Raw genomic sequence first — 27,206 nt, forward strand, 5'->3', positions numbered from 1 at the left:
TATTCCTTTTGACGCTAGGTATCTAGCAACAATGTGGTGCTCGTGTATAGGCTAAATTCCATCCTTCGAACTGTACCACCATGCCCGCACGAGCTTTCCAAAACTCCACATAGGAACGGTTGTGAGACATAATGCAGCCTGTATACCACCTATGCAGTAGAACATCCTTGCGGGACCCCATTCGACAATCCATGTATTAAGGAAGACTGTGATAGTTAGGATTGAACTCGAAGGACTGACGAATTGGATGACCTACATGAGAACCCAAAGAATAGAAAGTTCTTGACGACCATGGTAATGATGAAGATTTCAATGTTTATGTCGTGGTAGGAGTCAACCATGTAAGCCCCGACAGCGGTCATGATGAACTGAAGACCTGCCGCACTGATTCCCCATAAGGTTGACATTATAACGGGGCCCTTGTTTACCTCGGCGAGATATCCAAAAGGGAAATATCCAATGGCGGATGTGATGAGTGCAGGAATAATGAGCATCAGACGAAATTCTGGCTCGTAAACGCCTTTATTCCTGCGTGATGCCCACTCGATAATAGGGTCTGACATGGCACCGGCAGCGATTGACCCAAGTAAGCCGCCAATTGCGGGCCCAGCAGACATGTAGCCAAGCTCCGCAGTGTTGAGCAGATAAGGGGGAGCAGAAAAAATCTGAGCAATCAGGAGGTTGACAGCGACAAGCCAGAGCGTGGGGAAGGATATCAAGAGGACGGCCCAAATGACGGCCGGGTTGGCAAGAATAAGGAAAGGTTCAATAAGGAGCCGCCAGAGGGGTTTCGATGTGTACTCGCCAGACCACGGACTTAATAGTCGCGTAATCGATTTTCGGGGAAGTAAAGCGTCGGTCTGACGAGTAATAGTGTAGAAAGACTCGCTGGCGTCCTCGACCTGGTTTGCATCTGCTGGGGTTCCCTTCGCATCTTTGTTATCCAAATCCTAAGATCGGTCAGAAAGGTCACTGAATGGAGGATCAATATCTGTAGCAACCTACACCTTCTGCGGCCAGATCTGTATTATAGACTGTGTTGCGGAGGTAAGCTGTCTCCCATCCAAAGAGAAGAGCCAACAAAAGAGCTATCCCGAGAAAGACAGCCAGTAACCAAAATACCCACCGCCATCCAAGACTCATTGAAATCTTCCCGGCAAGAACGGGCGGAAGATTGGAAATACCGACGATGCATGTTGTCATAACAGCGATACGGAGGCCGCGCTCATGAACGTAGTAGAGATCCCCTATGATTGAGAATATGACGGACTCGAACACGGCGACCGATAGACCTTGGAGGATACGAGCGCCAAGGAGCGAGTCGTAAGAGGTGGCATATCCTCCCCAGATAGTGCCACTAAGGGCGCAAGCCAACGAAAACAGAAGGATCAAGCGTTTGCCATACTTGTTGGCGGCGGCTGAGATGAAGATACCAGAAGCCCCAGTGGCGCAAAGACTATAGCCCGTCAGAAGAGAGATTTTGGTGAACGAGACGTCGAAGAGAAGCGATAGCTCTAGTGTCAGAGACGACAGGATCGGTCCTATACTATATGATAGAAAGTCAACATTCAGACAAGTTCTGACGATTATTTGCTCCCTCAGCTAAAGACGTACCCTCCGACAATAAGCAGCGTGCAGTAGCCGTAAAGAAGCGTGACCAGGTCTCGCACCCAAAGCGGCCAATTCAAGGGATCGTTTTGGTCGTCCGAAGGCTGTGGGACGAGGATGATTGTTTTGCCGCGATGTTTGGTTGTCTTAACGCTATGGAAGACAACGTGGTCACCATTGGACTCGCTTAACAAGACAGTTCCCGGCACATGCTGTTGCGACCGAGTTTCAAATATTCCCCAAGCCATTATGACAGATCAGGAAGGTGTGGGTGATTTGAAGATCAGAAAATGTAGATACTGTAGACTGGGATACACTTGAGGGGGATTATTGAACCTATATATATATATATATATATATATATATATATTGGAATTCAACCGGTCAAGGGTAGCGAGATACCTAAGGCCGGTGTTCTCTTCGATTACCAATACATCTAACTCCAAGGACTCAAGGGCTCAAGGACTCAAGGTTTCATTGGTCATATACAGATGTAAGGTTTCAGCCAGGCAGAGGATTAGATTGTCCCAAGTACGATGGTGAATACCTAGGTATTGACACATCTGTGGGGTAATAAGCTCAACTTACGAAGTTATACTGGGGTGACTAGTCAAATAATCCGGGGTACAGGCACAGATTCTGAGCTCTGCGGTTCGCTAAGCCTTGTTTGAGCCTTCAAGGGGGCCTCTCAGAGATAGAGGCTGAATTATTATGGGGCTTCCCCATAATTTGCGAGTACGCTATTCAAGACAGTGGTCTCTGATAGGATGTGACCCCACATCACTGCTCCATGTTTTGTTTAAAGAGTAACCTCGGGGCGAGGACTAGTTTTCGCACGCGAAGATCTGCGGCACTGTACAAAATTCCATGCTGAACGATAGAAAGAATGAGGTATAGATGGACCAGATGATATCTAAGAGGGTCGGGGCCTGTAGGTAAATAGGGCTTCACAAGACTTAATGTACCGTCGTTATATTCCCTTAGTCGCAAATTGCCAACCATCTCAACGTTCAAATCAGTAAGCTAATATTACCTATGCACGCCTGGTCACAATGGTAAGTGAAATCATGTGGGGTAATGGCCTAAAAGTCGGATACAGTCAAGACTCAACTCTCGGTTATAGCACACCCCAATACCCCCAGTACCCTCAGTACCCCCAGTACCCCCACCATCCAACAAGTTCTGAGTGCAAAAGGTAACCTTGGAAGTGAATTGCGCTTTCTAAATGTGATAGGATGGCGATGTGTGTATCACTCCCCACATTTGCGGGAACCTAGTTGGTTGAGCTCTGGGTATGGAGGAATTGATTCAGGTAGTTCTGACCTTGGTATACATTGCAAATGGTCAGTGCTAGGACCAACGATAATGCTGTGGATTAAGTAGTTCTGTACAGTTCTGTACAAACTGACTAAGCACAGTCATTTCGCTAGGCCTAGCCGTCTAGACGCTGACAGGGACTGATGTCACTGACTGTCAACTATCTAACCACGTAGACCAGCTCTATCCCCTTAGCCTCAGTGAATTCAACTCTGCAAATCTATCTCGGAGACAAGATGGCCATGGATAATGTAGACCCGGTCGTGGCTTCCTAGGCGACCTTGCACCTTCCTCTCCCAGTTTACCAATATCGGGACCGGGAGCAGTTGCTCAATACCATCAAGCAGTCGCGACAGCAAGCAAGGATACTACCACTACAAGTGAATGGTATCTTATCGAACGCGTTAACAATTCAATATTCACAAGTCTTGGGTTGTCCATTGCCATCATGTAATGTACCTGTGTCTATATCTTACTACCAATAATATTCTCTCGGCATTCTATTTGCCACTTACCTTGAGCTTATCCAGGGGGACTTCCAATTTTTGGACCAATCTTGGATATCTTGGATGGCTGCCGTCCATTCATGTGAATTTGAATTTAGGCCAGGGTAAATTTCCTCAATAAGCTTTCCCATGTCGCGTGTATGGAGCTTGCTTTCCGGCAAAAGAGGGCCCCTTTGCTTCCTGGTCCTCGTGTGACGCCCAGTCAGACCGTGTGCTATTGAGGATGACGAAGTCCAAACCCCATGAAGTCGCTTCGGAAATCTTCGAAGTCCTACTCCACGATGCAACCAAGCCTATTGGGATGGATCGCACCCTTCGCCTAACCGGAAGTGCTACCCACCATGCTGCAATAGGGGCTACGGGCGACTAAGTATGCCACTGGCTCTGCCCTATAAAGATTCACCTACCCTTAAACTAGCGGCCAAGAGATCTGCTAATTTTCTTTTCTTCAGATTCAATTCAGATTCACTTCAAATTCAGTTCAAATTCAGTTCAGATTCACTTTACTTTAAAAGTCCCTATGCCCATTTTAGAAGGCATTAATTTTATGTTATAGGTATTCAGATATTTTTAAGCATTGGTAAGCTTCAATTAATAACTGCAACATAGAGTAGACTGTTGTAGGTAATAACCAATGACAGAGTTATGTGTCAATGGCATACTTAGTCGGTCGTAAGGGGGTGATGTGAAGGTGGTAATCACCCTCCAAATCAATCAACGCTCCCTCAACATCGTCATCGAGAAATGGGGAACCCGGGGCAACAAATCTATCAACCACCTTCATCAAACAGTTCAGATCTCAAGGAAGGGCAGTAAAATCATAACCATGGGGTCTCCTCTGGTTATCGAGTTCGAAAAGCTCTTCCTGAGACCCCCATGGAACCGCATGGAACCGAGAGAACGAGATATTCAGATCGACGACGGGGATCTGCAATTCTTAGCAGAGCAAGTTTGGGACTGTCAGGGGAGGGGATGTGAGAACGGAGACTAAGTTTCATATTTATGTCAATTGAGACAACAGGGAGGTGACATTAAATAAGGTAGAAAGAAGTATATGTATTCTTGGCTGTGTGAGATGATGTTTCTTGTTTCTTAGTGCCTTACAGTTTGGCAACATGCCTACACATGACTATATCTAGAATGGAAGGTATTCAATACCCTGGTGCCGATATCTCCTAGGAGTGATTTATGTTCCCAATGGTCACAGTTTTGATGGTTTGGTACTCAGCAATGCCGTACTTGCTCCCTTCAAGCCCATAGCCACTCTCCTTGATGCCCCCAAATGGCGACTCCGCCGCAGCGACCTTGCCCGTATTCACACCGCACATGCCAACCTGCATCTTCTGCGCAACGCGCATCACCCGGCCGATGTCTTTCGAGTAGAAATATCCAGCTAGGCCAAACTCCGTGTCATTCGCCAACCTCAAGACTTCCTCTTCACCCTCAAAGGCAAAAATCGGCGCCAGGGGCCCGAAAGTCTCGTCTTTGGCTACCGCCATGTCTACCGTTGCCCCGCTCAGCACAGTAGGCTGGATAAAGAACCCATTACCGAGATCCCTTGGAACAGTCCCTCCGCTTCGCACCTCAGCACCCTTGCTAACAGCGTCACGAATATGCTCCTCCACCTTCTGCACAGCAGCTCTGTTGATCAATGGGCCCTGTGTAGACGTTCCGTCAAGGCCAGGTCCACACTTGAGCTCTTCAACCTTCTTAACAAGCCTCCTCGTGAACTCCTCAACAACACCCCTCTGCACGTAAAGCCGATTGGCGCAGACGCAAGTCTGTCCCGAACAGCGGAACTTGGAAAGCATAGCCCCCTCAACAGCAAGTTCCAGCTCTGCGTCCTCAAACACAATAAATGGCGCATTCCCTCCGAGTTCAAGACTAACCTTTTTGGCTGTTCCTGCAGCCATCTTCGCCAACGTCTTCCCGACCCCTGTCGACCCCGTGAAACTGATCTTCTTGATCAGCGGATTAACTGCCAACTCAGAAGCAACGCCTCGGTCCTTCGTCGGGACAACCTGGATCACCTTCCTAGGGAACCCAGCCTCAATGGCCAGCTTGGTCAATGAAAGTGCCGTAAAGGGTGTCTCAGAAGGAGGCTTAACAACAACAGCACATCCCGCCGCCAACGCAGGGGCAATCTTCCTAGTTATCATGGCCGCGGGAAAGTTCCAGGGCGTTATTATCCCGCACACACCGACTGGCTCCTTGAGCGTCATGACCACAGTATTTGGTGTCGAAGAGGGGATCACGTCGCCGTAGGCGCGGGGGGCTTCAGCCGCGAACCAGGATATGAAGCTGGCGGCGTACGTGATTTCGGTGCGTGCTTCGGCGAGAGTTTTGCCGTTTTCGAGGCAGAGTAGTGTTGATACTAGCCCAACTGGTTAGCTCTCAGCAATGAGCATCGCAGGCTGGGGATATTACAGTCATTTATATTGTCCATGACCAGACCGTGCCATTTGGTGAGGATTAAACTGCGGGTTGCAGCTGTTGTCTCGGTGAAGTATTTTGGCTGGGCGTCGTGTGCGCTTTGAATAGCGATTTGCATGGCGGTCATATCGCAGTTTGCCGCGGTGCCAAGGACTGTCGCTGTAGAGGGTTCTAAGGAGTTGAAGAGAATTAGATACACTTTGCAATGCAACAAGCGCGAACGACAAGGCGATACCATAGACATCGAAGGTATTGTCGCTTTTCACCCATTCTCCGTCAATAAAGGCCGAGTTCTGAATGAACAGGCCAGATTTGTTTAATTCGCTGAAGGTCTCGACGGTAGACATTTTGGAGCATATACTGCAATAACAGGTACATGGGAGTGTCTTAATAAAAATGGTAGGGAATAGAAGAGGGTGAATATATCTTTATTTTAACCTGTATGTTTTTCAACGAACAGTCGGGGGCTCGGTATATGAATAGCCAGTGTATCCCGTTATGTTTTAACTCGTGCCATTCGCTTGCTCGTATGAAGTTTGGGGTAATAAGACATTCGAATAAGGTGCAGGTGCTTTTGGCTCCCCACATGTCCCATCCCACATACCTTGAACATACCTCACTGCCTAGTTCGAGTACACTTGGACCCCAAGAAAACCCCCACATCCGAGGAATCATCTACGCTACGGAAGCCTATGGGTGTCTTGATACTCCCAATTTGCGGATCCCCGATTAAAGTAGAAATTGACGTGCCAAACAGGTCAAGTACCAGGCAGTCTACGCCTACTCATAGGAACCAGTCACAGAACATAAAAAGACAAGTCTCGATAGACCTAGATAGTTATATATCTCTAGGGAAGTACGGCATATTTTAAACTGAGGCCAGGCCTCTTATAGGCTAAACAAACGCCACAGGGCGTGTCAAGCAAGGAACCCGCCGAAGTGCAATCTCCATCTCCATCACAAGTACATTGTGGCAGTGAATACCGACAGCAAACTCCTAGACCCTAATCTTCCTTCCGCAGTCTAACGCGACACTCAACATTAGTCTGCTTAACGAACCACACATTTTGCGTTTCTAACGATGCCTTAGAATCGACCAACTCAAAGTCAAACCGTCTCACGAGCTCGGGAACCAATTTGCCAATTTCCATCAAGCTGATATTCTTGCCGATACAGGTTCGTGCCCCGGCGCCGAACTGACACGAACGGTGGTTAATAAACTCCAGGTATAGGATGTATGTGGGAGTAGGAAGATGAAGAACACTCACAGCAAGGAAATTACGCTCCATTTCCGAGGACTGGGCTGGGTTCTCTAACCATCTCTCTGGGCGATACGATGCCGTGTCGGGACCAAACACCGACTCGTTCTGATGGATAACCCATGCGTTCACACCGACGGTTTCCTAAACAGGTTCGATCTTAGTATGCGCATGGGATGATATAAATGGCGCCGTGAGTTTCAATTAACCTACACCTTCAGGAAAGAATCTGCCAGATAGAGTCGCACCACCCTTCGGAACGATCCGAGCAAGAGGGAGTCCAGTCGCAGGATGTAAACGCAGAGCCTCTTTTATGCAGGCTTGGAGATATGGTAGATCCCGAGACTCTTGGAAAGTTATAGCAGGTGAAGACAACTTGCCCTGCTTATCGGCTAGTGTGATTTCCTCGCGGAGCTAGAGTGAGGGTCATTAGCCTGCTACATTAGACAAAGACGAAATTAAATACCGTTTGGTGGATGCTTTGATGTTTGAATAAGTTGTATAGGAGCGCTGTGAGTGAGATGGAGGTTGTGTCGGAGCCTGCCCCGATATTGGTGATACAGGTAGTGAAGATGTCCGCCAAGCTAATTTTCCCTGGATTTTCTGCATGCATCTTTAAAAGCTTCTCCAGGAAACTGTCAGAGGAGGACAGGTTACTCTCCTTCGCGGAGGAATTGGTCTGGCCTTCTGCAATATGATGCGCTGTGAAGCCTTGCAGGTGTCCCATCCCTTGGGATGGAAGAAGACCGACAATCTTGGCCAGGAGCGGATGCCACTCCGCGTAAACGCCGACATTGGCAGCATAGGTAAGGTAAGCGTGAAGGGCAGCAATCAACGAGTTCTGGTCTGTACCGCTGTCGAGGAATCCGAATCTCTTATTGACCTGGGCTCGCTATTAGCATTTCTGTTTCTCGGATATACAATTTGTGGTTCATCATACAGTAATAAGCCCAATCACATCGAAGGCATAGTACTGCATCCACTGTTGCAGGTTCAATGGGCGACCAGATTCCGCAAACTCTGTGAGCTTCTGTATCAACAGGGTAGAACACTCTACTACGCAGGACTCCATCTGTACTAGACTGGTCATGCTGTACAGCGATGCGACCTTTCGTCGATTGGCACTATGACGTCGCGGATCCCTATCCGTGAACAGGTCATGGGATTCGGGATTCGGATTCCCACTGGCATCGTACCATGCTGCCTGAGGGTACATGGTTATCATACAGTCTGCACAAGGGCATTGACTTCCAGCAAGATACATACCTTGATGAACGTTGAGGAATGTGAGTAGATTGTGCGAAGTGCCTTAGGATCGTCAAGGCTATATTGCCGGGGAGCTATCCGAACGATTGGTCCTATAAACCAACACATGGTATAAGCGCCGACTCCGCCTCCACGGGGAAGATAGGTCCATACCGTAGAGTCGATGGAGGTCGATATTTGTTTTCTCAAAATCTCCCTTGCTGATTGCACGCAAGTACCAAATTCGAGAAAGTCTAGCCCCTAGAGGACCTGGGATATCTCGAAGGGGATCCAGTAATGCATTTATAATGTATGCGAGGATCCAAACAACAACGACTATCCCTGCAGCTATCATTAAGCGCGAGGAGACATCGGTATAGATTCGAATTGTCATTTTGACTCAAGTTCCTAAAGTTGGGAACCACTGCAGGGACCTACTTGAGGGGATTATATCCGGCGAGCCTTGACTTGTATATCCCCCGCAAACATATCGGGGATGGACTTGCGGGGAAATCCATCACATAACCGGGGGGTACTTGTCTGCTTCTGCGACGGTTATTATCTCCACAATCCCCAGATACCTTAGACCGTGGCTTTCTGGTTATTTCCCCGTTATGTTACCCCACATGGTACGGTAATGCTACTTAGTAACAAATGCCGGCCTCCAGGCAATTTCGATTCCCCCACACTCGACTGAATCCGTCGGAGTGGGTCATTCTAGATTTGACAGTCTGAACTAGACCTCCGCAAACCCCCAAAGCCCAAAGCCCAACCCAACCCGCAAATGGGGTGGGCTTTGGGCCCGAAGGTAGGGCCCACCGGTGGGTTATGGGCCCGGGGTGAAAGCCCACTAGGCCCATAATGGGGGTTCAATAGGGCCCAATGCTTCCTCTTCCACCCTGATGTACGGTGCTGAGGATAATTACTCAGTAATTATTAGCTACGTTTGTCTACTTTCGAGATCCCTAGCATTGTACACAGGCTGGTAGTATATACGGAGTATAGGCGGGAACATACGTAAAAACCAGTCATCAATCAGCTATTTATGTATACCAAGACCGTAGTTATGCGTAATAATGGGCTTTTATGGAGGTCTTATGGGCACCCATTGATGGGCTGTGGTATAGACATAGGTAACATTCCCGCCGTGATCCAGAGTAAACCAAGTCTGTAGCCACTACCTACTCGACTTAAATACTTAGTCAGAAAGATAAGAAAGACAACCGAGAGGAGTAAATGAATTCTTACATTCACTGGCGAGGTTGAGCCTTTTCCTCTTGTATCTCCCGTAGCACCTTCTCGGAAATGCGGAATCCCTCCAGTCCAGCAGGCATACCGACATAAATAGACACTTGGAGTAGTGCTTCCCGGATCTCAATCTCAGTCAACCCATTATTAACACCGCCACGTACATGGACTGCCAATTCAGCACCTCGGTTGAGTGCGCACAGCATCCCGATATTCAGCAACGATCTCTGTTTGCGTTCAAGACCAGGCCGAGACCATACGGAGCCCCAGCATGCCTCGGTGACTAGCTCTTGCATAGGCTGGGTGAAGGAAGAAGCGGACTGTAACGATCGGTCCACGTAGGGCTTGCCTGCGACTTCGTACCGGATCTTGAGGCCCTCGTCGAAAAGCCGTTTATGGGCGTCGTCGAGAGAAGGGGGTTTGTCGGCCATTGCTTTGAGTTGCTCGGTGGATGTGGTGGGGGCGGGAGATGTGGTTTCTGCCTTCAATCTTCTGAAGTTTCTGACTACAAGGGTGCCCGCCTATTATATCTCCATGTCATGGGGTGGGAAGCATGTTAGCACATTCAGTACGTTCGTTCCCCCACATGCAAATCCCCCCACCTACCGGGCGCACCAGAGCGTTTATATACCGCCAACTCCAAAGCACACACGGTATTATCGCAACTCCGTTAAGATAAGAAGGTCCATCAAAAGAATGTCACCACGTGAACTTGGGTTCATTGGTCTGGGTGTTATGGGATATCCCATGGCCCTCAACCTGTTAAATAGACTTGAAACGGGATCAAGTCTGCATGTGTACGATGTGTCTAGCCAAGTTCTGGACGAGTTCAAACAAGAAGCTCCCAACCTGGTCTCCATTTGTTCGAGCGCGCGTGACGTTGCGGAAAGATCGGTAAAGTCTACCTTCCACGGCGATCAAGATTCGTGACTGACAATAGTTATAGGATGTCCTTTTCACAATTGTTCCGGAAGGAAAGCACGTACGGGCAGTTTACCTTGACGAAGACAACGGAGTGTTATCTGCGGCAGTGGACAATAAGATATTGATTGACTGTTCCACCATTGACACAACAACTTCAATTGACGTCAACGACGCCCTACAGAGGAAATCTACAACAACATCCTTCTACGATGCTCCTGTATCTGGAGGCTCTCTCTCGGGGCAGCTGCCGGGACCTTGACATTCATGCTAGGTTGCAGTGAGGATGACCCCAAGCTTCCACTATTGGAAGAGCTGCTAGGCGCCATGGGGTCGTCTATCTTCCCTTGTGGCGGATTCTCCCTTGGTTTGACCGCAAAACTCTGCAATAATTATTGCTCCGGTCTTATCGCCATTGCTACAGCGGAAGCATTAAATATCGGCATCAAGTCGGGGATGGACCCATCGATGCTGGCCAGGGCCTTCACGACAAGCACGGCACAGAGCACGATCAACGACAAGTGGAACCCTGTACCAGGAGTTTGCCCAAACGCCCCGGCTAGCAAGGACTATCAGGGTGGATTCAAGGTGCAGTTGATGAAAAAGGATTTCAACCTTGCGGTTGAGACGGCCAAAAGAGTTGGAGCTCAGCTGCGTCTTGGGGAGTCCGGACTGGCTGTGTATAATGAGGCGAGCGAGGATGTGGCTTGTCGAGATCGAGATTCACGAGTCGTATTTCGTTATATTGGTGGCGTCGAGGATTGGAAGGAGAAACTAGGATTATCAGAGTAGGCTAGCCTGATTATGAACCTGACAATCCTGTTACAATAATATAAATTGGACCTTTGATGATACATGTATTATCCTCTGAGGTCGCCGTAGCATACAATTTGCCCAAATTTGCCTAACGACGCGACACTGAGAAGGCTCGATGTTGATTTTTCTTCCACCACTGCACATCATGCGCCATGACAACCTCTACGTCCGCCTCATCCATCTGTTGCAGCCTCCTAATAGTCGACAAAGTCTCTTTTGCTCGCGCTCTGTCCACGTGTATGCAATTCGTGTTTCCATGCACATCCACCCACGTAGCAATCTCTCGCCCCCCACTAAGCAGTCGTAGATCATGACAACTATCCCCTCCTAGATAGATCCACTGGCGGTCTCCAAGGCGACAGAGAAGATTGATATGACCAGGGAGATGGCCCGGTGCATCGACAACGTAGATAGATCCATCATTCAGCAAATCAAGCGTTGCCTCGAACGGGCCAAGCGGTTTCCAAAGAGGTGTGCCGTTGCTTGGGAGCTCGGCGACGCGTGAAACGCCATTGAATAGGTTTGCATCAAAGAATTGATGAGAGGCACTAATCCCAAGCCCATTCTGAAGGAGGCCGAGGGAGCCTGATCCGACAAGAAACTGTGCGCTGGGGAAGTCTGCTGGGTCGCCGTGATGGTCGTAGTGGAGGTGACTGAGGATGACGGTGTCAATATCAGTTGGAGTCAGACCACCATCCCGTAGAGATTGGGCAACTCCTGGCCCAAGTTGGTAAGGGACACGCGATTCCAAATGGGATTTCTGCTCGTCCGTATAGTTATCTGGGTGGGCACGGAGGCCTAGGTCGAAGAGTAGGTACCTGGGTCTGCGTTGACCCTCAACACCCAGGTGGGATATCAGAAAACACAGTGATGGAACAGTAACTATCGCCTCTGGATCACTTGGAGAAACGAATGACCGTTCAGGGAGTGTGATTTCGCCTCCATTGATCGGGGTCACCACGACATAGTTCTGTCCGGTAGAAGGGGGTGGGAGTGTATGGGTCATCATTTTTGCTTAGCTATCTATGGAAATTGATATATATGTCTTTGCTGAAAAGCGCTTATGCTTTATTTGCTTCGCAACTTCACGAACCATAGGTCTGTTTGGGTGGGGGTGGACAATGTGGGGTGAAAGAAACCGTTTTACGGAGACTCAAAGCACGGTGGCCTCCTCCACACGACGCTATCTCGATCGTTCGAATAATGCGATGTCTAGTTCTGAATCATGGCTTTGATTACTGTTGGAATTCTGATGGCCATTGCTAAGGTATGGTGTTTTTGCCGTATAAACTTGTTCGAACGGGATAGTTACACATATATATCCCCATGTATAGGGAAATGGAATCTACGCAAATCTAGGGTTAACCTTCATTAGTTGCAATCGTTTCGTTATGAATACCTAAGTCTCATTGTATTTAGCTAAACATTAGCAATTCGATTTAATAAAACTTAACTGGGTGGTTGTTGGGGACTTCAGTACTACAGAAGTTGTGTGGGGTAAACCCCGGATCTGCTAGCTCTGGGGTTCTATAGCTGGTGCCAGCTATACTCATTTAACAGGCATCACTCAATCTTATCCTCTCTCTTCTTTCTGTCCACGACGGACATTTGAAAAAAAAGAACAAGAAAAAGAACCAAAGATGCAAACCTCTCCTAACTCCATCTCGCGCCTCCTGAAGCACCCAAACGGGCAGACCACGCATCTAATCGTGGATGACTACACTGACCAGTGGGTAGAGCCAGAGACAGTCCTCATCCAAGGTGGCTTTGCACGACATTCTGCGTTCTGGTACCATTGGATTCCTTCCCTTGCTCGCTCCTATCGGGTGATTCGACGAGACACCAGAGGCCATGGAAAGTCATCCACTCCGAAGCCAAGCGACAATTACGCTTATACCCTTGATACAATCCTATCTGAAATAGTCGACACCCTTGACCAACTGGGTCTTCAGAAAGTCCACTTCATTGGGGAGAGCACCTCCGGCATGCTAGGGGAAGCATTCGCCGCGAAATTCCCGAATCGATTGCACAGTTTGACCATCTGTTCGAGTCCAACCCACCTGCCACCTGCCGCCCTGGAACTATTTTCCTTCGGCTACTCTAGCTGGCCCGAGGCATGTCGCAAACTCGGCTCCAGAGGATGGGGAGAGCATCTTGCCCGGATCCCCGGTACACTCTCAACGACAGACACTAAGTACGAAGCGTGGTGGATGTCGAGCATTGCAACAAGTTCAAGTGAGGGTCTTGCAGGATATGCCGTGTTTCTCTCGTCATTAGATGCACGGCCCTTTCTGTCGCAGATTTCAGTGCCGACACTAATCCTTGCGCCGGCGAAGAGCGCCGCTACTGGCTTGGAGGAGCAGCTGGAGATTGCGAGACAGGTCAAAGGGGCGAAGCTGGTTATTATCCATGGGGCTGGGCATGAGGTTTATGCAGATAAGGCCGAGGATTGTATTACTGCTTTTATGGAGTTCCTGTCTGGTCTGGACGGCTCTACCGATGGTGCGTAGATTTCTTCAGTCATAGGTGATTGCGGACTTGCATTGGTATAGTCTAGCAATATAACTACATGGGCCTATTCTTGACATTCAGGCCTTCAATGTCGTACGGGGATTGTTGTCCCAGAAGCCAGGGATTGCGATGTGTGTAGGCGAAATGGCAGTTGCTATATATGGGGCATCCCACTTCAGCTAAATTTCTGTATATTTCCTAGTGACTCCTCACTGGGGTGTATCGATTGATTCAGCTCCATTAAACAACTAATCATTTTGTACCACCAGGGTCGTCACTCCATTTTGCTCGCCAAACGCCGAGGAAGCCAGTCACACGTCAAAGAAATCCATGATTGCGCAGGATTTTCCGATGCAAATCAATTGCATACGAAGTGACAGCAGCCTTCCTGGTCATAGCCGGATTCCACAGCGGATCAAACATCACTCCCAAGGGGAGAGGAACGTGATACTGAGAAGATAAATCGCGATGTCGGGGCTGTCTTGGGGTGGGTGATTGGAGAGGGGGCGTAGGAATTGCGAAGTTAAAGTCGTTTCCGACGGTACTTGGTGTTTTGTATGTGCAATATGGTGTCGAACTACCGGATACCGTTCCTCTCTGGGTCAACTCGGTTTCTGAAGGTGGTTTCGGGTCCTGTACTGTCACATGGTTGGCAGAAAGAGCCTCTGAATGAAGAGTTGTAAAATCCAGAGCTGTGAGAGCTTCGCTGATTCTCTCGTTCGGACTAGATGGACATGTATGAAGCCTGCAGATTGGCACCGGTCGCTCGATTATTGGGGGCGTGGTTTTATCCTCTGATTCTACCGGGCTGGGTTCTCGTGAATCTGCGTGGGAACCATATGGGTGTCTCGGTGTGTCTTCTGGTGTTGGTAACGAATTTATAGCTTTGTCAGGTGTAATCCTCCGAGAGTATTCTTTTTCATAGGCGGCTTTCTCGTGCCGGACGACTGTGTCTCTGTGAATGGGCGGTTAGATATGGACGAGGCTCGGGGAGCTAATATGAGGGATCGATGACGATACGAATATACATACGATCTACGGTAGGGCTTTTGACAATACCTACAGCGAAAGGGCGTATCTTGTGTATCTGGATGTCGGGGTGAGGTCAGTTCCCTTTTTGTTGTTTCGACCGGACAGGGACGGGAGAGGCACTAACGGCGACTGCGTTCATGGCGAGCACAATGTGCACTCCGTTTGAATACTTTGCTGCAAATAGGACAAACGTGTCGCTTGCGCATCTCTGGTTGTTCACGAAATTGACTGGGAGGATTTTTCATGAGGCAATGCATGTACGGTTATGAAGAGGACGTCTCTGGATGGACAGGAGGAAGTATTCTTTATGAGATGCCAGTAACGTACAGCAGCTAACAGAACTGAACATAAATATGAATGTCACAATGAATATAGACACAAGAAAGAGGCGAAAGCTTCACTGCCCACGAGCTACCCCACCATCATGTGGGGGTGAACACAGAGACAAAATATAGGTAAATGATAAAATTAAATACGAAGGCTGTATACAGTGGTTTACAGCCTGCTATGCCGATAGAATTATGGGACTACCGTATAAGGTATACCATACAAGTGCATATTAGGGTTTATCGTTGTGTCCGTTGAAATTCATATTTGACATTTTAGTTAGAGAGCTGCATAATTATAACTGACAGTATCCATACATCGTCATACCGGATTATCATAAGATAACATATTGTGACACGCTGACTTATCTACATAGAGGCTATAGGAGGTGGACTGGATATTAACCCCAGGGGGGGTGGATTAGGATGTGCTGTTCCAACCGAAAACGAGAAATTAACTGCGAAGCAATGCCTGGGAAATATATTGAATAGGCTCTTTATAATGGCGGGAACATTTTCGATCTTTCTATATATGTAGGAGTTCCCTATCACCATGGAAGTCTCTCAATGGCCGGCCATAAAGCTTCCCCAAGCCCTCGACAAATCATCCGCTGGGATACTCTGCATTAGACTGGAGATTATTCCAGTGCGTTCCGTGCGGGGATGTGGTGCAAGAACAGTTGCAACCTTTCCTGAGGCGCCTGGGCCTTGCCCCCCATACACTCGAGCATACAAGTCCATTGTCTCGTATTTGAATGCGGGCCATGGAGCACGTCCACTAGAGAAAGCAACCAAGTCACGCCCAAACTGAGATGCAACTGCACGCTGAGGCTCTGAAAGCTGTTCATTATAGTTCTGGAACAGATAGGAAACGTCCAGGATATGAGTTGCATAGCCCTTCCATGGACCGTCCCAGGAGTTGGGCTCGTTGAAACAGTAAATAAAGGCATTCCCAGACCAGCAGTGCCCGTAATTGAGGACGGGTATGAAAAAGGAGATATCGCTTGCGAACTGGAGAATCCTTTTAAGTGCATCTTCACCGGGTATATCCTCAGTAATGGTGTATGCTGTGAGGACCTCTTTTGCCTTATCTGCCGAGCCCAATGACAGCGTCAAGGATTCTCGGAAAGTAGACCCAATCTCGTCTCTTTCGTAATTTAGCATCATAGAAAGAATGCTCGCCTTATTACTGGTTAGTGCATTCTCGCTTTTAGTTATCTAGGGATCTCACATCCATCTGGCAGTCGCCAATCATGATTTCCTCACACCACTTGCGGCCCGGAATATCAAGGGAGCCGCGGGACCCTTGATAAATTTCAGCATATGTATGCGGTTTGAGACCGAGATCCCCTCCAGCTGCTGGAAGTAAAGGAAGATTCGGTGAACTGGCCTGAAGCAGCTTTTCAGTATCCATTTTTACCAGCTCGTTGACTCGCTCGGTAACTGGCCACGAGGCTAGGCCTAACCGATCAACAATGGCTTTGTATGTATATTCGGTTACCTGTTCAGGAAGCGGTTGCATGAGCAGGTTCGTGCCACTCATGCTGACCATCCGTTTGAACAAGGGCACTTCCGACTGAAGATGATGCGTTGCGGAAACTAAAACAACGGCACCAATGTCAACTCACGGCTGGTATAGAAGACGGGTATAGAAGACGGGTATATAACACACCTCCACCAGCACTCTCGCCAACCAGCGTGACATCATCTGGATTGCCTCCGAATCCGGAAATATGCTTTTTGATCCATAACAAGGCAGCTCGTTGGTCATGGAGACCATTGTTTGGTTTGTATCCGTGGGAAACCAGCTCGTTTGATGTTAAGAACCCGAGTGCCCCGAGGCGATAGCTGCAAACGCCCGTCAGTGAGAACTACTATACCGAAGGTCGACCGTACTTAATGTTCATCCCAATTACAGGCAGTCCGTCCCTTATTGAAAGTTCAACGAGACGACGGAAATCATACTGGGGCCAAGAATTGGCGCCAATCGCAAATCCTCCTCCGTGAATGAAGACAATAACCGGCAGGTTGACTCCGGCTGAGGCATCCTTCGGGGTGGTGATGTTTAGATTGAGACATTCAGTGTCGGACTGCCGGAGCTCGGGAACTGGGAGTCTTCTTTGAATGTGACTGAACTCAATGTCGATGCCGTTTGATGGCGATGGGACAGAGGGGCTGTGGTCATCAGAACTTGCTCATCATCACTTAGGCAGAGGTGACCTTACCCCAGCGTTGTGGCATCCACGACATTATTAGGGTCACCTTCTAAAATAACAGGGGTGGCCCATTTCCCAGTCAGTGTAGCATACCGAAGACCGAGAAATTGGCGGGTGGAAGGCGAAGTCCAAGCTCGCACGACACCCAAGGAAGGGTGGTGGAAATCAGTAATGGTCTCCATATCAAGGGCAATATTCGCACAAATATGTGAATGCAAAGCCACTGCGTCGCTCAGAGTTGGAGCTGGTTTTATGTAACCCTTCTCTGGGTGGGGTGTGTCGGCATTTGCTTCGCCAATAGCCCCTCTTCCACGGCATGCGAAACGAGATCTGCATGGCTAATTTCATATTCAGAACTTTCTGTGTTTTGTGTACAGCTACTTCATTAATAACTGCGTTGCGGCCAATGGGCCGGCGGGAACGTTCTACATTTCTTGGAGCGTTAGTGTCGCATATCCAGAACCCAGACGCAGTATTCCAATCCCTATCGTATATTGTGAATATAGCGAAAATCTCAAACTGTTGCATACCATCCCCACCTTCTTCAACCCATATCATTGGAAATCAGTCGTGGGGTCCAATGTGGGGGTTACTGAGCTACTTTGATCTAGTGTAGGTCAGTGTGAGATTCATCCCCTCAAGTATATAAACTGCCAAAGAAAGATTCGTAGATGAAGCACTTTCAAATCAATCAACACGGCATGTCTGTTTATCCATTTGACAAAGAGCAGCTCCGGAACCTGCGGGGTAGGACTATCCTGATCACCGGCGCAGCCAGCGGAATTGGACGAGCGGCTGCTCAGATTGCGCATGGTAGGCAAATTCAAAATCCGGATTATTACCCCTGCTAACACAAGCACATAGGGCATGGGGCAAACCTTGTATTAGGAGACTTGGACGTAGATGAAGGGAACAAGCTTGTGAACGAACTGCAAGGGTACCACCGCCGATCCACTATTCTGCGACCTATCTAACTCCCTCCCCAATAGTCCGGTTCTATTTCGCAAAACCGATATATCCAAATGGGATGATGTTTTATCACTTTTCGAAGCAGGGGTCAAGGAGTTCGGTATCATCCACTCTGTTCTTGCAAACGCGGGAATGAATAAAGAAGACCTACTTGCAGAAGACCTTGACGCAAATGGCAGGCTTCTTCCGCCCAATCTAGGGAGTATCGATGTGAATCTAGTTGGCACGGCCTATACAGTCAAGAGTGCTGTACACTTCTTCAGCAAGTGGCCGGAGACAAAGTGCCAAATTGTCTTGACAGCAAGCGCAGCTAGTTACCTCGACACCCCCCCACTGTACCTATACTGTGCGACGAAGATGGGGGTTCTGGGCCTTATGCGGGGATTGAGGTCTCAACTTGTCAAACAGAACATCACCATCAATGTCGTGGCGCCATGGATGACTAGTAAGGATTTCCAATCTCGGATGGTAGAAGAGACGCAGGTGAAGTGCAGTTCTAATTTCCACTCCACTCTAGTTACGAATATGGTCCCTCCCTCGGTGGTTACGTTGTGGGGTGATCTCCCCGCCAACCAGCCATCGGGAGTTGCTCATGCTATTCTCCTACCACTGATGCAACCTGAGATTAACGGCAAGGCCTTCTTCGTCGCAGGTCATAGGATCATAGAGTTAGAGGACAAGCTTATTGAGACGCAGCCATTGTGGATGGGGGGGCAGTTGAGCAGTGATATTGCAGAGGGACAGCGAAGATTGACAACTTGACTCATTATACGAAAGATAGTCGTACGGAAGCTAGGCCTAAAGGCGCCCATTTTTTTCCATAATTTCCCACTAGGTCTTTCACCAAATATCATTGTCTTGTGCTGCCATATATTTGGATACTCCCATGTGGAGAGAATTTCCCGTATAGGTTCACTTACTCGGCTGGCCGGGCTTCAATGATCAAGACGTCGACCTTATTCTCCTGCGGAATAGCTTCCGCGGACATATTAGCGTACTTCTTGCTAGAGAGGTGAACCTTTGCGTGTCTCTTACAATCTGTGAGGTCACCGTAAGTGACTCTTGTCCTCTACATGCCAGGTACCTAAGTAACTAGGTAGATGTGGGGAGAAGTGCTGTAGAGCGGGGGATAAGGGAATGTGGGGAAAGAGGGGGCAGGGAATGTGGGAGATGTGGGGTTATTAGCTACCAACTGGTGGGGTTTGTGTATCTGAATTGCGACGGTAATGAGTCAAGGTTGACACCTATGATGTCCTATTATGTTTTCTCATACTACCACTTTGTAAAAGCAGCAGCTTAACGAATTCGTCCGTACGAGGATGTTCCAAAATCGTACCTGGTTGTGTTGTTCAAGAGGCAGAAGCATATGGACGGTTGAGGTAATGCGACATATCTTGGTTTGCATGTAAATCAATTTAACCTTTCCGGGAATTTAGAACGAGTCCTTCACACATGGATATACCAACATGGAAGGATTGATTTGATGTTAATATGACCAGACATTTTCCATGTCTTCCTATCATCCTAGGAGCATCGGTCTCGGCAATGTAAATATATATAGTAGCAACTACTTACGCGCCAAATGACTAGCCTATTACTCGTAATTTTCCCTAGAGCAAGTATAGTACATTTATTCAGCCAAGGCAGAGTGATATCATAGATAGAAAGCTGATTCGACTGTTTACTCACATGTATGTCTATTGATCTGAAGGTTGCCTCCTGGAAGTTATCAGCAAATATAATTGCGAACCTCGATTGGGTGTCATCAAGCCTATTTATATAGCTTTATGTGACAAAGGAAACAAGAGGACAAAGCCGGGAAAGATCTGCCAAAAACTGGCTGAAAGCACTGCCCGCATGAATGCATAGACTATAGTCTAATCACATGTTTGCCACAATGCCCTTCGGTTTCATATAGTGCTGAGTGAAGTCGTACTTCAAATCATTAATACTCAACGCCATCTCTTTGGCAAAATCAACATCATTCTCAGCCTTCTTGAACAGTGTCATAAGTTCATCCTGACCTGGCTCGAGAACTGTCTCAGGATCTCTCTCAAACAACCGTCGCAGATTTTGGCTGGACATAGGGTCAACCATGTCGCTGTACTTGCGTCTTCTCACTTGATCGTAGACGTCCAAAATATCCGGGTTTGCCTGGTTTGTCCAGATACCAAACAAGCAGTCGCTCAACCCGCCGACATCAACAATTCCCCCAGTCAATCCGAGTCCTCCGCTGTCAGTGAATTAGACATTGTGTACTTTAGAGACAGAAAATGGGATAGTCTTACAAAGGGTTGCATAAGTGGGCCGCATCTGCAGCCAGAAGAAACCTCCCCTCCCTCATTCTCTGGGCTAGCCGCTGATGCACACGGTACGGACTGATGTTCGTGAGTTTGTATTCCTTTGGAGATGGATTCCCGGGGAGCATCTCTCGGAACTTCATAGCCTGGCGAGCGATAAGCTCGTCATGCGTGAGGCCACCCTTCTCCCCGTACGAGACACGCCACATGCCGTCCTTGCTGATACGAGAAGCCATATGCCAGTGTTCCGGATGAATTATGAATTTAGCATCCTCGTATCCATACTTATGAAAGTCATAGTAGACGTTGGTTGCGACAATCTGCTCGTCCCATGTATTTCCAGGGAATACCAAGTCACCATGCAAAGATCGCCGGATTTGGGAGCTGGCTCCATCACATCCGACGATGTAATCAGCCTCCATGGTAACTTCGCCGTTGGGCGTAGTTACTTTGACCCACGCCTTGTCATCATCCTGTCCTATGTCCTTGACGCGGTGGTTCCATTTGACTTCCGCAGTCCGTTCGCGGTCTAGGTGTCGCAAGAGGATCTTTCCAAGCCGGTCCAGTGGCAGACAGACCAGTCGATCCGGATGGTCACCGAGGACTGTATTGTCGATTCCAGCCAAGTAAGTTCCGTCGAGCTTGCGCCAGCACATCGTTCCAGGAAGGAAGCCCTCGGCTAAAACATCATCGATAACTCCTGCGCGACGCAGCTCATAGACGGCCGGGGTCCCGTAGTGGGTCGCCCGTGGTCGATTGTCCAGTTCTTTAGCTGCATCCAGAATAGTGACAGAGATGCCATGCCGAGCCAACAATAGTGAAAGTAGTAGTCCGGCGGGCCCCGCACCGACGACGATGATCTAGTCGCAGAGACAGTTAGACCGTGAGACAAAGTCAACGTGGGTGAACTCCAACTCTGGTCCACGTACCTTGAAAGGCGAGCGCGTCATGGTGAAATAGATAGATCAGTGTGTATGGGAGTATTTGAGGTACTGTTTGGTAGAATATAACTTCGTTGAGGTGTGGGATCGTAGATCAGTATATGTAGCAATAGTATGGGACCGTCTAACTCGATCACCGGATAAAGAGGATGGTGGGGGAGCTCAGTAGTGCCAAAAGTAGCGAGTATCACCCAGTTTTCTCTTTCGGGGAAAATGGAAGCCCTAACTTGGCAAGTGATATTCGTCACTTCAGGGAGCCTGTGCCCACCTAATTCCCCCACATTGTCGAAATATTTGCCCCACGAAACAATTTTGGATGAATTTATATAAAATATTGACGCGGAACAGCGATGCAAAAAAATTACTTCATTGCCATTCCATTTGGGCTGATAAAATGGATACACAGGTAACTGGAGGCCTAGTTCTTACCACTGGCGTTGTCGGTGTCATTGCCCTGCTCCTCGTCCAGTATGCCTACACGACCTTCCGATGGCATAAAAAATACAAATTGCCACCACATGTACCGGGAGTGCCGATCTTTGGAAATACCTTTCAAATTCCAGCTATACAACAAGGACCATGGGGCAAAAAGCTAGCAGAGAAATACGGGGAGATGTATGACTATGATTCCGCCCAACAAATTACCTTGCTAACAAACTGAACCTCAAAAGGTTTACTTGCAAATTTGGAGGCAGCACCTGGGTCTTTCTCAACTCATCCCGCGTGGTCACCGATCTCATGGAGCGTCGCGCGGCGATCTATAGCTCCAGGCCCCCTTTTCCTATGACACAAGGTATCATGTCAGGGAACTCTCGAATCGTCCTCATGCCTTACAATGATCGCTGGCGGCTTCTACGGAAGATCATGCACCAAATTCTAAACGGTAAAAACCAAGACATTTTCCGACCTTTCCAAGATCTCGAATCGAAGCAACTTTGCTGGGACTACCTACATGCTCCGGACAGATGGTGGTCTGCGAATGGACGGTATGCCAACTCGGTCATTATGAGTGTGGTCTTCGGACGTCGGTCGCTTCTAGATGACCCTGAGGTTGTGGAGCTATTCGAAACAATTGAGGTTTTCCTAGAGAACCAACAACCTGGCGTCAACATCGTCGATGCTTTTCCAGTGTTTGCCAAACTGCCAAGATTACTCCAATGGTGGAGGCCAAGAGGAGAGGAAATTTTCGAAAAGACGAAAAGGTAAAAAGCGTTTCATTCTGAGGTGTCTCAGGTTCCAAGTTACTGCGTTGATTAAATGGCTGACATCAGAGCACTCCATAGGGTTTACAAGCGCGAGCTCGACCGGCTCGAACAGAGGATCAAGGACGGCACCCAAAGAAGATGCTTCGGAGCAGACTTCCTCGAGAGTAAAGAAATACGACAGATAGACGATACCCAGAAGCTCTTTGTGTTTGGATCACTGATGGAAGCGGGAAGCGACACTTCGCGTGTCACTATTGGTCAAATCATTGCCGGGGCTATCTGTTATCCTGACTGGGTGGTGAAAGCGCGAAGTCAACTCGATTCCGTTTGTGGTGCGAATGCTGAGCAACTGCCGCAGTGGGAAGACCGATCCCTACTTCCATACATTACGGCAGTCGTGAAGGAAGGATTCCGCTGGAGGCCCAACATTGCTGAGATTGGTGCTCCGACTACACTAACCAGGGATGACGAATACGAGGGTTATCGTTTCCCCAAAGGGACAGTCTTTACCTGGAACGCATGGGCAATTGCCTTGAACCCAGATGAATATGAGGAGCCGGAACGATTCTGGCCCGATCGGTTCCTGAATGATGATTTGGAAAGTGCTCTGAAAGGTCATTGGGCTTTTGGACCTGGTATGTTCTGCTGATGTCGCTTTGAAAATATACTAACTGACTTGCAGGTCGGCGAGTATGTGTCGGTTGGAAGGTCGGCGAGACCAATGTTTGGATAGCCATTGCTCGCCTTCTCTACTGTTTCGACTTTCATGAGGTACCCGGGGAGCCAATTGATACAATGCGTATTCCTCAACTAACCAAAAACTCCCCACCATTCTCGGCTAAAGTGACCATCAGAAGCCAGGCACACGCTGCCTTGATCCGAAAGGATTGTGAGGCTGCTGCGAACGCGGTATACTAGCCTTGCCATTGTACCACTTTCAATCATTGCTGAATTTAAAGTATGCGAGTATCAAATATAGAACAAGTAACTATATAAATACCATTTGGCCTCAGTCTTTCTTATTCGTGAGCCTCCTCCCGTTTAATTCCCCGAATTTCTGCATTCGCCGCTTCCCCGCATTCCCCGCATTTACGCGAGGGACCGCAAACTTTATTTCCCCACACGTTTTCTCTTTGAATGTCCAATATTCAATTCAGTTCCACTAATTCACGTGCCTACTTATTGGAAGCTGTAGTTTACCAACTGTCATAACCCCGGGGGCCGGGATAGTCCGAACTCATTATCACGCAGAGAGAGAGCGTCGTGGGCCTTTGTTGGCTAACTCAACCATGGCACCCACCAAGCAACCTAGGATTAGCGATAATGACAGGGAGCCTAGAAGATTCACATGCGCGAGCTGCAATAAGTCCTTCAAACGCAGTGAACACTGTGCGCGCCACGAGTTGATGCACACTCAGGAGCGGCCTTTTCCTTGTCGGACGTGTGGGAAGCGGTATGGCCGGAAGTAAGATATCCTCCTTCAATTTCATATTTCCTGTTTGCTTTCCTGCTTGCTTCCTATTCTACGGAGTGATCCTTATGAAGTCTCAGGGACCTCCTCCGTCGCCACGAGCGTACAATTCATACAGAACAGTATGTCAACAATGCCGGCCATGACATGCCGGAGAATTCTCCTTCTTCAAATGCCTCCGAGAACTCCGACCCCTGCGACCCTCCCAATATGGAAGACTCCGATCGCGAAGCTCCCGCACAGCATTATACATCGCCGAGCCGACCGCAGCCTCTGGAGAAAGATCCCATTCCACAAGACACTCAGGACAGCGATGTCTCTTCTATGCCGGGGGTGGTGGAACCAAACCTTCAGGCTCCTCCATTAATGTATCATACAAATGGGCTTCCACTTCCTTCGGGCCCTTCCTTTTCCCAATACGGGCTTCAATTTCCATCACTATCCAGCTTCGGTGGCCTTGATACTCCAATGGGATCTGACCCTTTATTTATGCATTTACTACTTGGAGCCACTCCAGACGCGACCCGATATACCGGAATAGACAACATGAACGGAATTGTGTCAACCACAAATGGAGAGCGCGAGATACCACACACGCCCACTTCACCACGAGATGTTAATCCGACAATCGCAAACGTTAATTCATCAGCAAAACATTCAGTAGAAGCTGCATGTGATACGACACTAGGAGCTGGCTTTTTCGACGGCCTAAGCTCTTTGGACTTTCAAGCGGAACTAGGGACATCGCCTTCCGATACGTGGTCTAGGGATCCTAGTAACCTGACACGAAGTCTCCCCATCATTCGACAGGAGAAATCTGTCCAGTCTCCACGATATTTAATCAACGAAACAGACTTCGAAAAGATCCACGGAGATGCCTCCGTGCAGCTTGGAAATCCTGGTCCCGATCGTAACCTTTTTGAACTCAGTGAACTGCAGCAGTTTATCAGAAGTTATGTGGAATGCTTTCACATACATCTGCCTTTTATTCATTTGCCATCCTTCTCCCCTCTCGATACGCCGTCTCCCTTAATACTTGCAATGGCGAGCATTGGTGCACTGTACCGTCTAAGGCGGCGTCGTGCGTATGACCTTTTCAGGTTGTCAGAGACAATAGTAAGCCTTAGAATTGGGCATGAGTTTGCCTCCTGGATAACGGTTAACTGACTATCTTGTATATTTCATCTGCAGCCATCTCGAAACCCAATGGCACGTATCGCTCTGAGTTGTGGGTCTTGCAATCCAAGATCCTCCTAACCGTCTTTGCTGTATTCAGCAATCGGCGGAATCTTGCGACAGAGATGTTCAGCAAAATGGGCTTCATGATGCTGGTCGGTTCATTCCTGCTCGTCTTTCGCATTTACATTTATTTTAGTGAGTTACTTACCCCTGAATAGGAATATCAATGGAGGAGGATTGACTTGCAAAACCTTGCTACCAACCGCAAAACAATGACCTGGTCCGATTGGATCGATTTCGAACAAACAAAAAGAGCACTCTGTGCCATGTTTATCCTAAGTGATTCGCTTATGATCACATTCAATATTACGCCCGGCTTCGTGATTGACCGGGATCTCATGATCGAGGCCCCCGATAGCAACGAGTTATGGGCAGCTAAAACAGCCGAAGAATGGGAAGAACTGCAGCGATCCCACCCAAACAGCCCACAACATACCATTCAGAGTATTCTAGAGTGCATGATTCGGGCCCCGGAAACTCCTCCAAACAATGAGCCTTACTCTATAAGCGGCTTCACAGCACTAGTCGTCATGCACGCCATAAACATTTACCTTTGGCATCTGAATCAGCTTGCCCAAACCGTCAGCCGTTTCTCTCTGGGCATTTGGCCACATGAAAACCTACGAACCACTTTGCTCCGAGCAGCAATCTCAACACTAGAACGGACTGAAGCTGCCTTGCAGGCCGGTCGATCAGATGATTACAAGGTAGCTTGGGATGACCAAGAGCATACCCTTGTTTTCAACTGCAGTGCAGTACTTCGTGCTGGCTACTCGCGGCTTTTACCGCCATCGCATTCATTCAATCGCTTAGCGCTACTCGTGGATGATCACGATGTGCTATCACGGGCAATAAAGGCATATGTAAATACACCGCTGGAACGGAACGAATTCGTGACCAAGGCTGCCAGCAAGGCCTACGAAGGGTTCAAGGGCCCAGTTACCATAGGTGCTACGCTTGTCAGCAAAACTGCTGCTTTCTCCTGGAGTATTGAGCACGCGGTGGCTGGATGGGACAGTGGTGAGTCTTCCCGTCTCTCCTTACCCATACGTTCGTTCCAAGATCTACTGGGCCAACTGGCTAATTCATCTGTCTCCTCAGCCCTTCTACTGACCAAGTGGGTCTATAGCATGGAGGTAGATGTATCCGGGCAACAGCCATCAGGCGAAGAATTACAACTTCTCGACGACCTAAGATCTCTACTGGCCAAGGTGCAATACGAGCAGGAACAAATTATCGAAGGTTATTCACTGGCTGCCCTTCTGGCCCGCGCGTGGGCGACCTTACTTGGCGATGTATGTTGATAATTCCCATCTGATATTTACATTATCTAAGAATCTCGCTTTAGGTTTGGGTTTGGGGGGTTACTCCCAGGATGGCGGAAATCTTGAAATTGCTCGCATTGGAATACCAAAGGCAGGCTGATTCCATCTTGGGGAGTACAAGTCAATGATTATATGTATGATTATGTTGCTGCTGTTAAAATATACTCATATCCTAGAGCACGACTCGGCGATGCCATCCTTGGTGTGTCACGAGATACTCATCAATGTTGTATACTGTGCTACGATCGAAGAACGTTTCCGGTGCATACAATTGGACGATAAGTGTCCTGTAATTTCTAGGTGTATATAAATTTCCCT

General features: G+C 48.4%; 12 protein-coding genes across 12 annotated transcripts; 5 read left to right on the top strand and 7 right to left on the bottom strand.

Annotated features, from left to right (window-relative positions):
• Positions 1-51: 51 nt before the first annotated feature.
• N7516_010748 (putative MFS transporter (Hol1)) lies at positions 52-1,856 on the bottom strand (the record flags this gene model as incomplete). The annotated part of the gene is made up of 4 exons (XM_057223466.1): positions 52-206; positions 257-950; positions 1,006-1,546; positions 1,615-1,856. 4 exons carry the CDS (start codon positions 1,854-1,856, stop codon positions 52-54), a joined length of 1,632 nt encoding a protein of 543 aa, XP_057070687.1.
• Positions 1,857-3,181: 1,325 nt separating this feature from the next.
• N7516_010749 (uncharacterized protein) lies at positions 3,182-4,422 on the top strand (the record flags this gene model as incomplete). Its single annotated transcript, XM_057223467.1, has 3 exons — positions 3,182-3,350; positions 3,578-3,760; positions 4,223-4,422. Coding segments are annotated over 3 exons (552 nt in total), but the record flags the coding sequence as incomplete, so codon positions are not given.
• Positions 4,423-4,606: 184 nt separating this feature from the next.
• On the bottom strand, positions 4,607-6,211 carry N7516_010750 (NAD-dependent succinate-semialdehyde dehydrogenase; the record flags this gene model as incomplete). The annotated part of the gene is made up of 3 exons (XM_057223468.1): positions 4,607-5,805; positions 5,859-6,035; positions 6,100-6,211. 3 exons carry the CDS (start codon positions 6,209-6,211, stop codon positions 4,607-4,609), a joined length of 1,488 nt encoding a protein of 495 aa, XP_057070689.1.
• A 657-nt stretch (positions 6,212-6,868) lies between these two features.
• Positions 6,869-8,762, bottom strand: N7516_010751 (cytochrome P450; the record flags this gene model as incomplete). Its single annotated transcript, XM_057223469.1, has 6 exons — positions 6,869-7,267; positions 7,337-7,537; positions 7,590-8,006; positions 8,064-8,327; positions 8,390-8,481; positions 8,543-8,762. 6 exons carry the CDS (start codon positions 8,760-8,762, stop codon positions 6,869-6,871), a joined length of 1,593 nt encoding a protein of 530 aa, XP_057070690.1.
• Positions 8,763-9,618: 856 nt separating this feature from the next.
• Positions 9,619-10,047, bottom strand: N7516_010752 (uncharacterized protein; the record flags this gene model as incomplete). The annotated part of the gene is made up of 1 exon (XM_057223470.1): positions 9,619-10,047. One exon carries the CDS (start codon positions 10,045-10,047, stop codon positions 9,619-9,621), a length of 429 nt encoding a protein of 142 aa, XP_057070691.1.
• Positions 10,048-10,312: 265 nt separating this feature from the next.
• On the top strand, positions 10,313-11,329 carry N7516_010753 (putative 3-hydroxyisobutyrate dehydrogenase; the record flags this gene model as incomplete). Its single annotated transcript, XM_057223471.1, has 3 exons — positions 10,313-10,510; positions 10,563-10,757; positions 10,823-11,329. The coding sequence occupies 3 exons, from the start codon at positions 10,313-10,315 to the stop codon at positions 11,327-11,329; spliced, it is 900 nt and encodes a 299-aa protein (XP_057070692.1).
• Positions 11,330-11,441: 112 nt separating this feature from the next.
• On the bottom strand, positions 11,442-12,362 carry N7516_010754 (MBL fold metallo-hydrolase; the record flags this gene model as incomplete). The annotated part of the gene is made up of 1 exon (XM_057223472.1): positions 11,442-12,362. The coding sequence occupies one exon, from the start codon at positions 12,360-12,362 to the stop codon at positions 11,442-11,444; it is 921 nt and encodes a 306-aa protein (XP_057070693.1).
• Positions 12,363-12,993: 631 nt separating this feature from the next.
• N7516_010755 (alpha/beta fold hydrolase) lies at positions 12,994-13,863 on the top strand (the record flags this gene model as incomplete). Its single annotated transcript, XM_057223473.1, has 1 exon — positions 12,994-13,863. One exon carries the CDS (start codon positions 12,994-12,996, stop codon positions 13,861-13,863), a length of 870 nt encoding a protein of 289 aa, XP_057070694.1.
• Positions 13,864-15,786: 1,923 nt separating this feature from the next.
• N7516_010756 (uncharacterized protein) lies at positions 15,787-17,620 on the bottom strand (the record flags this gene model as incomplete). Its single annotated transcript, XM_057223474.1, has 5 exons — positions 15,787-16,404; positions 16,454-16,821; positions 16,895-17,070; positions 17,119-17,397; positions 17,448-17,620. The coding sequence occupies 5 exons, from the start codon at positions 17,618-17,620 to the stop codon at positions 15,787-15,789; spliced, it is 1,614 nt and encodes a 537-aa protein (XP_057070695.1).
• Positions 17,621-18,139: 519 nt separating this feature from the next.
• Positions 18,140-19,169, top strand: N7516_010757 (uncharacterized protein; the record flags this gene model as incomplete). The annotated part of the gene is made up of 3 exons (XM_057223475.1): positions 18,140-18,251; positions 18,303-18,375; positions 18,428-19,169. 3 exons carry the CDS (start codon positions 18,140-18,142, stop codon positions 19,167-19,169), a joined length of 927 nt encoding a protein of 308 aa, XP_057070696.1.
• A 1,119-nt stretch (positions 19,170-20,288) lies between these two features.
• On the bottom strand, positions 20,289-21,657 carry N7516_010758 (FAD-dependent oxidoreductase; the record flags this gene model as incomplete). Its single annotated transcript, XM_057223476.1, has 3 exons — positions 20,289-20,640; positions 20,696-21,567; positions 21,637-21,657. 3 exons carry the CDS (start codon positions 21,655-21,657, stop codon positions 20,289-20,291), a joined length of 1,245 nt encoding a protein of 414 aa, XP_057070697.1.
• A 385-nt stretch (positions 21,658-22,042) lies between these two features.
• N7516_010759 (uncharacterized protein) lies at positions 22,043-26,867 on the top strand (the record flags this gene model as incomplete). The annotated part of the gene is made up of 7 exons (XM_057223477.1): positions 22,043-22,263; positions 22,320-22,850; positions 22,920-23,488; positions 23,536-23,762; positions 24,448-25,405; positions 25,516-25,655; positions 25,722-26,867. 7 exons carry the CDS (start codon positions 22,043-22,045, stop codon positions 26,865-26,867), a joined length of 3,792 nt encoding a protein of 1,263 aa, XP_057070698.1.
• Positions 26,868-27,206: the final 339 nt, after the last annotated feature.

The sequence above is a fragment of the Penicillium verrucosum genome, assembly GCF_028828655.1.
Source record: "Penicillium verrucosum strain IBT 35672 chromosome Unknown utg000004l_segment0_segment0, whole genome shotgun sequence".
Taxonomy (NCBI): domain Eukaryota; kingdom Fungi; phylum Ascomycota; class Eurotiomycetes; order Eurotiales; family Aspergillaceae; genus Penicillium; species Penicillium verrucosum.